This window comes from Halichoeres trimaculatus, unplaced genomic scaffold, assembly GCF_033239565.1.
Source record: "Halichoeres trimaculatus isolate MK-OKI-2021-1 unplaced genomic scaffold, fHalTri1.1 fHalTri1_scaffold_12, whole genome shotgun sequence".
Classification (NCBI taxonomy): domain Eukaryota; kingdom Metazoa; phylum Chordata; class Actinopteri; order Labriformes; family Labridae; genus Halichoeres; species Halichoeres trimaculatus.
In genome coordinates, this window is record NW_027437190.1 from 16,215,220 (window position 1) to 16,228,447 (window position 13,228).

The 13,228-nt window shown below is 39.9% G+C and overlaps 2 protein-coding genes across 5 annotated transcripts; one reads left to right on the forward strand and one right to left on the reverse strand.

Annotated features, from left to right (window-relative positions):
• Window positions 1-1,531: 1,531 nt before the first annotated feature.
• LOC141800597 (uncharacterized) lies at window positions 1,532-3,176 on the reverse strand. The gene is made up of 4 exons (XM_074683260.1): window positions 3,113-3,176; window positions 2,687-3,025; window positions 2,155-2,592; window positions 1,532-2,068 (listed from the first exon to the last, which is right to left on the reverse strand). Exons 1-4 carry the CDS (start codon window positions 3,174-3,176, stop codon window positions 1,707-1,709), a joined length of 1,203 nt encoding a protein of 400 aa, XP_074539361.1. The 3' UTR covers window positions 1,532-1,706.
• A 1,919-nt stretch (window positions 3,177-5,095) lies between these two features.
• LOC141801280 (retinoic acid receptor RXR-beta-A-like) lies at window positions 5,096-13,224 on the forward strand. 4 transcript variants are annotated; one of them, XM_074684262.1, is made up of 12 exons: window positions 5,096-5,286; window positions 6,506-6,699; window positions 7,267-7,420; window positions 7,630-7,809; window positions 8,227-8,280; window positions 9,806-9,966; window positions 10,117-10,246; window positions 10,775-10,901; window positions 10,990-11,031; window positions 11,139-11,230; window positions 11,340-11,445; window positions 11,537-13,224. In XM_074684262.1, the coding sequence occupies exons 2-12, from the start codon at window positions 6,559-6,561 to the stop codon at window positions 11,682-11,684; spliced, it is 1,335 nt and encodes a 444-aa protein (XP_074540363.1). In that variant the 5' UTR covers window positions 5,096-5,286; window positions 6,506-6,558; the 3' UTR covers window positions 11,685-13,224. The 4 variants fall into 4 exon arrangements, with proteins under 4 accessions (XP_074540363.1, XP_074540365.1, XP_074540364.1 ...); XM_074684263.1 differs by lacking the exon at window positions 5,096-5,286 and adding an exon at window positions 5,367-5,521; XM_074684264.1 differs by lacking the exon at window positions 8,227-8,280 and having other exon boundaries at window positions 5,099-5,286; window positions 11,537-13,223.
• Window positions 13,225-13,228: the final 4 nt, after the last annotated feature.

The window sequence follows — 13,228 nt, forward strand, 5'->3', positions numbered from 1 at the left end:
GAGGGGGGAGTCCACGGACCAACTGAGTGGACCCAATGGGACATTAACATTGAACTGATGGGAGGCTCACTGACCAATGCCTTTTCAGGGAGAAACTAAGCTATGACACACTCATGTGTAATGGTCCGTGGTAATTGACAAGTGACAAGAACCCTCATTGTAGATGCAAAAACAGTTATTGAAATGCAGCTGTGGATTACAAGCTCTGTGCACCAGTATTCAGAGGGTTTATGGGTTTTTTTTTTTAATTCAAGACTGCACAAATACTCTGAGAGTACCAAATTTTTCATAAGCCCTTGAATATGATTATTTTTACAGGGTTTAAAAAACACAGAGGACTCTGCTCTTTCTAAAAAGAGGCCTATGGAAGCCTTTGATGTAGACATGCACAATATAATATATAATGTGGTTTATGAGTTAACCACTTAGTGTTCTCAGTATCATTGTTTATAACTGACAGCAGTTTTTTGAGTCATGTGGATGTGTTTGAGTCATGAGCATGACACCCCAGGCTACACTATACAGGAGCTTTGCTGACTGCAAATAGATACATAACATCAGTCGTATAATTTTTCATTATTCAATGGTGCATATGTCTCCATAAAACCAGTAGAGTTGCAACTTCCTCTTAACTGGACCGCTGGACCATTTGGACCTTCACTTTGGTATCCAAGTGTAGATGCACACAAGCAAAAGGGGGAAATGAAAGAGGTTGTTACTGGTTTGGTTGAACTCCACTGTGACACCTAGCTCAATAGAGACATTTGTTGAAGCATGAACTTAATTTAGAATACTTAAAACAGATTGATGAAGTTAGTTAAAGCCCTCAGCACAATTTAACACAAGATCTGCTCTCAGTGGATGCTTCTTATCCAATCAAATAAGTGTGGGACTGATAACCTGAATTTTCAAGCTCTCAATGTTTTATGTCTTGAGTATTTCACAAATTTTCTTTTGTACCATCTTAAGAAATACAAATGATCTGTGTCAATAATTGTTAGATAAAGTAAATGGTATAATGCATTGCAAGGCAATAATGAAAAAATAAATCTGTTAATCAAAAACACACGGAAAACAGATTTTGTGTCTTCAATAGACCGTTTATGTAAAATCAGTCAGAGTTGTATTCAAGCCATACACTTTGAAATTAGTTTTTCATACATTTTGAATTTGTTGTATCATGTCCATTTCCCATGCCAAGAGATGCTCTTTGCATGTGAAGTGTGCAGACAGGAAAGAGTGCGTCTGTGAGCTCTGTCTCTCCTGGTTGCTGCTAGTGAAGGTCAGGTCAGTGAGGGCAGCAGGCAGTCTGGATCAGGGACCTAACTCTGGAGGTCTCAAAAAAGGCAATCTTGGGGCCCGAGCCAGGGGGTCAACATGCAAATAGTAACCCCCGAGTGAAAGGCAAAGAACAGATCAATGTTCTCACATCACTCTTGCTGCCCATGACTGTGAATGTGCACGCCTACACACCACAGGAGGTTCTCATATCTAATGAAATGCAAGCTAAACAATGGAGAGAGCAGCTGTATTTCAACAAAGGTAGAGGTATGACATCATAAGTGAGAAATCTGTGGAGTCCCTGGATCTGTTTCTACCATCTTAATGTCACAATCAAACATGTAACTCAAAACAGAATATTTAACTGCAGAGTTTTCACAACACAGACATGTTATTTCATCAAGTAGCTCCATAGCTCCCTGCTCTCAACCAGCACATGTGGAGCAGATGAAATTCAGTTCTTCTGTCTGGGACAAGCCAACCCACTGCTGCCCCCCAGTGGCCTCAATGGCACCTGTAGTATCACAGTCATATTTTCGCTCAAGGCCTTGTCCTGGGGCCCAGTTCTGGTAACAACCAGTACTTGAACTGATCCAGAACCAAAAGTTTAAGTTACAGGCATATCGCAGGCCCAGCCACACATGTGGAGACGTGGAATTTTTTACTTCTTCAGCCACTTTTTCTTGTATGTGTTTGGAAGTGATATGGACAAGGTCAATGTGGTACCTCCTGCAGTATGTCATAGCATCAGTCCATGTTAGGTTTTTCTTGATTAATATCATGTTTCCTGAGGGAGAAAACAGAGAGGGTAACATACTTAATTTACTTTGCACTTGAATACAAACAAACAGAACATTTACAGTTTAAGTGTACCTGGAGGCCAGCTCAGACTGTCTTCAGTTGGCTTTAGAGTCGGGAGTTGTGTAGTTGAGTCCTTTTGAGTCGAGGTCTTGGCTGATGTCACCGTCTGTGTTGTTGCTGTCGAGACATCACTTGAAGTTGCCTCTACCGTAGTACTGGAAGGAACTTGTTCTACTGTCACATTTGGCATTTCTGTAGCTGCATTGTTGAGCTTTGTACTTAGTGTACTGAGCGTGAGCTCTGTGGTATTTTGTATGGGGGCTTTAACAGTTGTTGCTTCTTCAGAGGTAGCACTGGCAGTGTTTGACTGGTTGAAAGAAGTCACATTAAAATGAATTGTAAATTCATGAGAAGTGTTAGGGAAACTTGTCAGATTTGTGGGCACTTCACTTGTCGTTTGGCTCAGTTGTGTACTTGGTTTAATGGTGGTTGCTGTGAATACTTTCATGGCTGTAATGAAAAAGAGAGAAGAAATATAACCTTTGGCTTATCTTGTTTAAGCACTGAGAATTACTTCAAACTCTGAAAGGATGAAAAAACTCACCTCCACGACAGATAAAGTCCCTTCTGCCCTCACATTTTAAGTCGTTCCATTTCCCATCATTTCTCAACACAGCAGCAACACAATTCTGACCTTCGAAGTAGTTCGGCTGGCTGGGTTTCCAGAAGCGAAAGGTGGATTTGCTCCCATCGCACCACTCCCAGGGATCTTTAAAGAGGCCAATCCACACGTTTTGTGACACAGAAATGTTACGCACTGCCTCATTCTCTTCCTCTGAGTGTATGCTAACAAGTTCAGATGACGAGCTCCTGCAGTAATCCTGAGCGTCCCTCCAGGATTTAGTCTCAGCGACAAAAATGTGACCACCACTTTCTACTTTTCCTGAAAATCCCAAGATGCAATGTTTTTAAGAACAAGAACATAATAACACATAGAAATATACTCTTACTGCATCTCCATTTCACTTACCCTGACAAACAAAGCTCCTTTTGATCCCACATTCACTTTCAAACCACTTGCCAAGTGGATCCATGACTGCACATGCATCTTTATCTGTATTTTGTGGTTCTCTTGCTCTCCAGTTTAAAAAATCCAGCTTTTGATTAGGCCTTGACCAGTGCCATTTCCACACACCCTCACTCTCCAGTCCTATCCACGTCCTGGTAGACTTGGTTAAAAACAACGAGTTCAAATTATTCATATCTGTTAAGTTGTGAACTGAAGCCAGATCAGTGTACATCTCTCTGCAGTAGGTCTTTGCTTCATTGAAGGTCTTCGATATTTTAATTAGATGAAAATCTGAAGATCCACGAGCGACGGAGCAAAATACTGTGAAATGACAGCCTGTAAGTTACGTTGAATATGAAATTGATAAATTTGCATAAGTGGATTACAAATGAATTTTTCAAGTCAATTTAATTTTTTCTTCTCCTATGAATATTAGTTTCTATACAAATACGAGTCTATTTATACTTTATGTCAAATATTTAAACTAATGATAAAAGCATTGAGCAGTAGTAAAAACATGCAATGTCCAAACCTGAGAGAAAAAGTAGAAACAAAGTTTGAGTCCTCTTCTTTACAAAAGGTCTTTGTTCAGCCATGATCGTGGAAAGAGACCACATATCAATTAAAAAAAAGGTTTTAAAAAGTATGTCAGTCCATGTAATGTTCTTTCAAAACCAGGTGCTGTCCCTAATGTTGTGCTGTGAGCAGCACAGTGTTACCTGTAAGAATGCTACCCTGCTTGTTAAAAGACACCTCTTAGAGAGTAGATGCAGACAAAGTTGTTTTTCAGGATTCTTTCTGCCTTGCACATGCTGTGTGGCAAAAGACTTCAGTGAAGATTAGAGGATTCGATTACAGCAACACTTTCCATAAAAGAAAAAATAGATCAACTCCAGGGTACTTTTTTCTTCCTCATACATTTAGAAAATGAGCATGCTTTGGATTGCCTATTTGGCAATATTAACAGATTGGGTGAAAAAATGATGCAGGCTCAGGGCAGGCATCAGATTATATATCAGGGCATGTTATCTTCAGTTCTTCTCACTTACTTGAAAGTAGTACAGTTTGAATGGCATCATCTGTGACACTGGAGGTGAAGAATGAAAGATAGCGTGTTATTATTAAATTTAAAGAAAAAAAAAGAAAGAAAAAAGTTAACCTCTTTCCCATGTCTTTTTCTCATGTTCTATATGTTGGACAAATGCTCAACATGTATATCAGTATTGTTACAAATGCTGTATAATTTATAGCCGTGGGAAAAGATAACTAAAAAATCAGGTCGTTGCTGGTTCAATGTAAGACTCCTCCAAAGTGTCATTACTCTATTGAACTCACATCCACTCATTTTTACTCACTGGTGAATTTATCAAAATGCTAAAAATAAATAAATAAATAAATAAACACATTTCTGGCAGAACCTATCTGAAGAGACAGTGTATCAACGTTTTGCTGGATAAGGTATAGCAACCTTAAGATGTAAAAATGACCACAGACCTGGATGTTAATATTTTTTTTATAAAGCTGGTCAATTTGGTTGGCAAAATAAACAATCACGGGGCAGACTGTATGAAAATGGTGCTGTAGAGTATATGCATCTTTTAGTGCGGATACCTCCACTGTTGGGGGTATTAGCATTCCAGCACTTTTTAAGGTGTGGCTGTCAGACACTTTGCTTCAATTAGGCTTGTGCTTTTCCTTGAAAATGTAGGACAGATCACCACAATTTGAAAAAAAAAAAAAAATCAGTTTGCCTTTTTTTCTCGGGGCCCTTTTTGTATACAGTATGGTGGTCTAAATATCATTTTAAGAGCATTTACATTGCAGAACAGAAAAGTTAAAATGATGAATATGAGAACAAATGACGTAAACATGCGATTGAACAGGAACATGGATAAATTAAATGATGAATTCATTTGTATACAAACTGCTAGAGTGTCATATGACAGTGCTGCTATGGGTGGTCCCATGAGACATTTTGGCTGTGGGGAAACTGGCTCTGAGCCATCATGGCCTGTAAACAACAACAGCGTCAAGTTGAACTAAACTGGATCTGAGTGTTGGCCTGTTGTCTGACGCTCGTCTGGTTACATCGAGTAAAGAAAATCGTTTTTAACAATGCGCCGAAGGTGTGTCTGGTGAGTAATTCTAGCCTTAAACCACGAAGAGCTATTTTGTCAACAACTGCTTCTTCAGACTCAACCTGAACCGTGCGTTGAGCTAATCTTAGCCACAGTGGCTAGGTTAGCTATAATCGCAGCTAAGAAGCTAATCCTAGCTAGCCAGATAACATTGCGTTATTTGTGTGGATTAACAGGAGTGGTTCGATGGCTGCCCAGTTGCCGGGCTTCAAACTTCTGTGTGACTAACGTGGTATGCATGTATTTGTGTTGAAGACGGCATTTTTAAATACAATACCCGTTGGACATTTGGCATCCAAAGCTTATGTTAGCTAGCCGTTGTTAGGGTCTTTGGAGCGTTTACGTGTTTGCAGCTAAGCTAACTGTCGGTAGCTAGCGGTGGAAAAAAAAAACGTACATTTTGTGCATTGAGGTCCTAAATACTTTTAAATGGAACTCACTGGTTACCAGAAGAGCAATGTCGGGCTCTCCTGACTACACTTGGAGCTTTTAAACCGACGAGCCTTGAATCTGCTGTTCAAAGTCACTGCGTATCGCTAGCAACATTTAGCAAACGTGTAACGTTATTGCAATGCCAACACAGGCGAGCGAACATGTAAAAGTCTTTTTTATGCAGCCAGATGTTATTGTACTTATTGTTTCCTCGAACGGGGCATTTCTACTTTTTCTTGTTTGTTATTTGGATACAATTAACTGGATTTGTGCAGATCATTGTACACTAAATGGATTTGGGACTTAAATGTTATTTATGGTCCAGACATATTCCCCTATCACTTATGCTTTCTCTAAGGTTGTTTAGGGCCAAACGTGGGGGTAGGACATTTGTGATTTAACTCAACTTCTGTATCTATAACTGATTTTAGGGTTATTAATGGAAGATAGAAATGCTCACACTCAAATTAAAAGAAAGAAAACCTCCCTTTCATTTCCTTTTGGATGATTTAGTTTTCTCTGATATGTCGCCCCCTCACACAGAAGTGACATTTTTAATATGTTACTCAGGGCTGCAGCTAAATCTTAAAACCAGAGAGTAATTGAAACCACACAGAGGCGCTGCATTGCTTGAAAAAATACCTAATCAAATAAGCAAAAAATAATATTTTTTACTTCTTTTTGCCTCACAGAAAATACAGCATACTGAAAACACAAGTGTCTGTTTCAAGCTTGGGGATAAAAAATGTGAAAGTAACTCTTTTTTTTTTCTGGTCACCTATAGATTGGTATACTTCAGACAGGACCTGATCCTCTCTTCTGGGTAGCTTGCTCGCCATGTCCTCACAGCAACCCAACAGTTCGGCCTCCAACAGTCCCACCAACATCTTGGGTTCTCCTTTCTCAGTCATCAGCCCTTCTCTTAACTCTCCAGTGGTCTCTCCCTCTCTGGGCTTTGGACCCATCAGCAACAACCAGGTAACAGAGACGTAATGTAACCTTTTGAGACTTCATTGAATTTATGAGCTTGCGCTGCTGTAGCCAAAATTTACTGGTGTTTTCCGCACCTAGCAGAAGGTTAACATTTGAGACGTGGTTTGTTAGTGCCCTGACTTTAGGCAGTATTGTGCAAAATGCACAGTGCAGTGCTTGAGAGGAGGGTTTATATTTTGATATACTTGTTGCCAAGAGCTTTTGCATGTACTGTAGACACTTGATGCCAAAGCTTCTTTGATGCATTATGAAATACTGTGTGATTATTTAGATATGAGAGAGGATAAGACAGTGGATAGAGTAGGAAACTGGAAAAGAGAAGGCAGTGATATGCAGGAGAGGGGCTGCAGATTGGGATCAGATCCAGGGAGCTTACTTAAGGACTATAGCCTCTGTACTTTTGGTGTGCAACTTCGCCACTGGGCCAAATTGCTGCTCTGTGACTAAGTATTCAAGCAAACAAAAGGAAGTGTTGTCATTTTGTATTTCATAGCTAACAAAAAACCCCTAGTGTTTTAACTCTGTTAATTTTTGGATGCACTGTGTATCCAGATTTCTTCGTCAGCACCCATATCAGGGATGCACTCAATTAGCAGCTCAGAAGATGTGAAGCCTCCGTTTGGCCTGAGGCCCATGCCTGCTCACAGCCCAGGAATCATGTTGTCTCAGAAGCGCCTGTGTGTCATCTGTGGAGACCGCTCTTCTGGTGAGTATGCACTCAAGGAGCTGGATCAGCAGTAAAACATCACTTTTACTTGATACTTACTTCAGTGTTGGATCATTGTGTCTGTGTTCGATTAACAGTTCACTCTGCTCTAATACAAATCTTCATATGTTTCAGGATGTTGTGATCAAACAATCTTGTTTTACATTTTCCACCTGCCGCTAACTGTTATATATTTGTACCATTTACAGGCAAGCACTACGGAGTGTACAGCTGTGAGGGTTGCAAAGGTTTCTTCAAACGTACAGTGAGAAAAGACCTGAGTTACACTTGCAGGGACAACAAAGAGTGCCTGGTTGACAAACGTCAGCGCAATCGCTGCCAGTACTGCCGCTACCAGAAGTGCCTGGCCATGGGCATGAAGAGGGAAGGTACGCCGGGAACAGGGTTTTAAAAAAAAAAAACTCTGAGAAAACATCTCGAAGGCTGACAGGCCAGTAGGGTCTACAAGTCAAGAAACAGTTCTTGTTGCTAAATCTAAGTTTAAATCTCTGAGGGGGGTCTGCGTCAGAATTTTCTGCAACATAAACTGGAATTTGTACTTTTTATTAATCATTTAAACATTGGCTTCTAAGAGTTTTAAAATAATTGGCTCTGCTTATGGGGGCCAAACAAATCAAAGAATTCTTTTGAATTCAGAAGTATTTCTGGGGTAGCCAAGGGTAGATGCTGGATAAGATAAACCAAAGGGTAGAGATGAGTGTATTGGGGCTGGTTTACATAACTAACCCCTCTCCATCTCTTCTCCTCATTTTCTCCTATTCTGCCCTTTCTATATCTTTCAATAGTGATCAAACATGTAAAGTGGATAAAAGAAGATGGAAAGGATGAGGGATGGATGAGTATGTCATTGTAATCTTAAACATGCTGTACTTAATGTTGATGAGAGAGTAAGCCTTAGACGTTAAACATGCACATTTTTTGAGTGGAAAACTTCTGCGTGGGGGGAAATACCAAGAAATGATGAAAAGGGGGGGAGCACTGTGTGGTATATTATAGAGTGATGATAGAGTGCTTTATAAAATAAGCAGTCAATCATCTGTAGGTGTTTGTTGAAAGCATGAACTATGGAGTGGATCAGTGGCTCACACTCAAGTAAAGGACTTAGGGGCGACTGATCAACAACCATCACATCTCATACTGGGAGAGACATAACCAGTACGAGACATTTCCAACATCCCGGCGGTGGTTTATTTTTTTTATCTTATTTAAATGAACTTGATGTAATTGGTGATTTTCAAAAAAAAAAAAAAAATGCATTACCATAACTTTATAGGCAACATCTCTGTTCTTTCACCTCACTAAAGACATCTTATTAAATTTATGGACTCACCCTTTAATGACATTAACAAATTTTTACATGCCAGCTTCGAGCCTCCTCAGTTTTCTCTCTGGTGCTTTACGCTGTTAGAACAGCAGCGCTCTGGAGTCAAACTGCTGTTCTTCAGGGGTGGAAGTACAATACATTTAGATTCATTGTGATCCTGCCTTCAGTGAAATATCAATAATAAACAGGACCTGAAATCGTTTTTTTACCTAATATTTCTTCACTCTGTAGTTGAGAGTGATCTGCCAAAGCAGCAGCCAACATTACCTTGCTCTCAGCAGGTTCATTTCTTAATGATGAATTATATTGATGCATGCTAGCTGACTGGAGGGCATGTTTACAACAAGCTAATGCATGTAATGTCAACCTGCCTGCTATTGATACTGAAAATACTCTCATCAAATGTGTATCACGATTGATATGTAGTTCTTTAGAAAAAACTCATGACAGTCAAATATCTGATTGTTGCATTGAAGAAGATTTCATAATCTGCTCTCAGCCACTTGAATAACAAACATAACATAAGAATGGCCTGTAATTTTTGCTGGCTCTACCTTTCGATACAGTTGACAGTAATCCACAGAATGCAGACTGCTTTTGTTGTAATGGACGTATGTTGAAGCCTGGTATGTAACAACAAATCAAAGTGTAATTAAAAAAAAAAAAAAGGTAACAAAACCCAAAATGTAACAGATGCCAAGCCCAAAACATAACAACTTGTTAGATTTTGGGTCAGTAATTGCAATTTGGGTTTTATTAGATTTTTATTTATTTCATTTTAGGCTCAGCACTTTTGTTACTTCATTGAACAGTTCTAACATTCCAGGTTGTTGTTACATTTTTTTAATTACAATTCAGGTCGATGTTGCATATCAGACAGATGTAACAGCTTTGACAATAAATAACAAACAAAATTTAAAAATGCAGCAAAAGCACTGCAGCGGAGTCAGGCCTTTGCAAACTATCACTCTTCAAAACCTAGATACACACAATCTGACTCCTCCGCCTGCCCCCACCCCTTTTTCTTCTCTGTGATGCAGCGGTCCAGGAGGAGCGCCAGAGAAACCGCGAGCGTGAAGGAGAGCTAGAGTTCAGTGTGGGAGTGAACGAGGAGATGCCTGTGGAGAAGATTTTGGAGGCAGAGACGGCTGTGGAGCAGAAGACTGAGCTTCACTCTGACGGCGGTTCAGCAGGAAACTCTGTGAGTGGTTACATCACTGCATCAATACATGAATCGAACTAACAGCAGCCTGATGAGTATAATGCCTCATATTCATGGATTGAAATAAAAATGGATCTTTGATGCACTCAGTAAAGGTCATGTTTTGTTTTTTTTGTTTTTTTCGCTCAGCCCCATGATGCAGTGACTAACATCTGTCAGACTGCAGACAAACAGCTGTTTGCTTTAGTGGAGTGGGCAAAGAGGATCCCTCATTTCTCTGAGCTGCCCCTGGACGACCAGGTCATCCTCCTGCGCGCAGGTACAGAAAGCTGCAGACATGGGTCATTGGTGTTAGGGGTTCACATTTAAATCCAAGACATGGAATCAAAGGATGGTGCATGTCTGCGGATCTATGCCGCATTTTCTAAATGGCTAAAAAAACATTGTATTAAAGAGAGCAGTTCTGAATCTGGTCAGTCTAGAGAACTTGGATCATTTGGATTGATAGTAAAACTGTTGTGAAATTAGTTAAGCTCGTACGTTTTAGTGAATAAGCCAGACACTGAACTACACCTTGTTTACAGTTAATCCACAGAGAGTAATATTTATCAGTATGCTCAGGTTAAAACATGGCTGAATTCAAGTGATCAGTGATGAACACAGTCTGGTGTTTTTGGCATTAACCTCAATTTTTGTAGCAGTACAACAAACATTAGGAGGGGGAACTCGAATTGAATTCAGAACCTCTGAAACCACTTTTCATCTAGAGTGTCGTTTTCTCCTTTGAGCTATTGAATAGTGTCTCAATGATCATTCTTTCTTGATTTATTTGTGTTTCCTTCTTCAGGCTGGAACGAGCTCCTTATTGCCTCTTTCTCCCATCGCTCCATTGCCCTAAAGGATGGAGTCCTCTTGGCCTCTGAGCTGCAGCGTGACAGTGCTCACAGCGCCGGAGTGGGAGCCATCTTTGACCGGTACAAATATCTGATTGTGTAGAGAGTGATTGTAAATGATTCGCTTGGTGTTTATGTGTGTATAATGACCAGCTCTGACTTCACACAGGGAGAGTGTGCAGAGTGCAGAGGTCGGGGCCATATTTGATAGGTAAATTCACACTGTTTCTCAAACATTATGAGTGTATATGACCTTATTTAGTCCCTTCTGTTTGTTTTCATGTTTAAAAACCTTCTTCACCCTCTGTCATAAACTAGGGTCCTCACAGAGCTCGTCAATAAAATGAGAGATATGCAAATGGACAAAACAGAGCTGGGCTGCCTCAGGGCCATCGTCCTCTTCAACCCAGGTGCCTGAGTGATGCTGATGCCTAAATAAGTTTAACATTCTTTTTCACTAACTCAAATGTACGGTTCAGCTTCTTGCCTTTCATGGAGGATTTGTACATTTCCTTGTAGATGCTAAAGGGCTTTCCAACACCAGTGAGGTGGAGCTCCTTAGAGAAAAGGTCTATGCATCATTGGAAGCCTACTGCAAACAGAGATACCCGGAGCAGCAGGGAAGGTAAAGCCTCCTAACCAAGAGAAAGTGCGGATGAATTTTAACAGCAGATATTTGTTGTTGTTCATAAACGTTGTCATTTGGTTCCACGCAGGTTTGCTAAGCTCCTCCTTCGACTGCCAGCGCTGCGGTCCATTGGCTTGAAGTGCTTGGAGCATCTCTTCTTCTTCAAGCTGATCGGTGACACGCCTATTGACACTTTCCTCATGGAAATGCTTGAAGCTCCCCATCAGTTGTCTTAGATAGGAAACGCGTACTGTGGTTAGGTTTAGATAGCTGAAGTCTGGGAAGCTGGAGTGGGACTGTAGTGGCACTTTAAGTTCTTTGAAGGTTTGTCAGTTTGTCTCACTGCTGTCTGTGTCTCACACTAAGTGCAACACAGATTTGCTCTTTAGACCAAACCCAGGGCTTGGCATGATCTACAAGCTGGTGCTATATGTTGAAATAACTTCATGAGTAACTATGGTTTCAAAAGAAGTATTTTTAAAAATGTAAACATTTCCATTTTCCCTTAAAGGAACTGTAATTTGGGTATCTACTTTTGTATAAGCTTTTAAGACTCCCCAAACATCCAGTTTCAGTTGTTTCTCCAACTGCGCTGATCCCACAAAACCTGTTTTTTAAAACAAGGCAACCAAACATGGTTCATGGGTATACATTAAGGACGCAGTATCCTTTCTACAATTTCTAATACTAGCCAGATCGAAAACTATATTATTGTTCCAAACAGCCACAAGGATCTGTGTCCAACAGCAGCTCTGAGTTTACTTGTACCCATTTGAGAAGATGAAATCTTAACAGTGACCTTTAAATAAAAGACAAGTCAGGGTTTGACCTTTCGGGTCTGACTCGTCTTTGTTGATTTGAGATCAGCTTTATGTGTCCAGTAACAAACAGTTAGTGTTGTTTACTTCTTAGCCATTTTATAAATCTAATCACGTTGTGGTTAAACGATTAAACTGCACTGCACACTTGCTATGTTCTATTTCTAAAACGTAACTTTTAAAAAACACACTCGGCCTTTAAACAGCCAGGTGTTGTCTTTTGGTGCTATTTCAGAAATAATTTGACTTTATTCGTGCAGATGCACACCAAACCACAAACCTAAGAAAATATGCAAAACTTAAAAATCCCTTTGTTAATCTTTGTTAAAAATGTAGCAATATAAAATGTAAACTGCATTAGAGCTTTCTGCCTGTCAGTCATTCAGGGGTTTTACAAAGTAAATCATGTCTGGTGGAAAGGGAATACTCCATTTTGTAATTTATCTATACAATTCTAAGGTACTGTGCAAAAGTGATTGTTCAGGGAACTTGTACATTGAAAAATTTGAATAATGATCAGGAGAAACAAATTATATAATTCTTTATATGTGCCCTTATTTTTAATTTTCAAGTAGGATAAAGCAGAACATGTCTTGGGTTGCACTGGATTTGCTGAGACTGTTTCAGCTGATTTTTTTTTTGTGCTTTTTGATGCTCAGTTGTATCTTTTTTCTCCCCCAGCCCCCCCTCTTTTTTTAGGTAGCTGTCTTGTTCATTGTAATGTCTCTGCAGTTTATTAAAAGCAAACCATAATCACGCATAGATCCATAACACCTGTGGACGTATAGGAATTTTAAACAAGACCAAATGAGGTCTGTATGATGGCCATGTGTAAACACCCGCTGAGCTGTAACAGGAAGCTTGTCATAGACCTCGATGTGCTCTTGAACATAAAGTGACTTGAAGCATGGGTTGTGTGGACTGAAATAAAGAGGCTTAAGTTTTTTTGGTTGGGTTTTTTG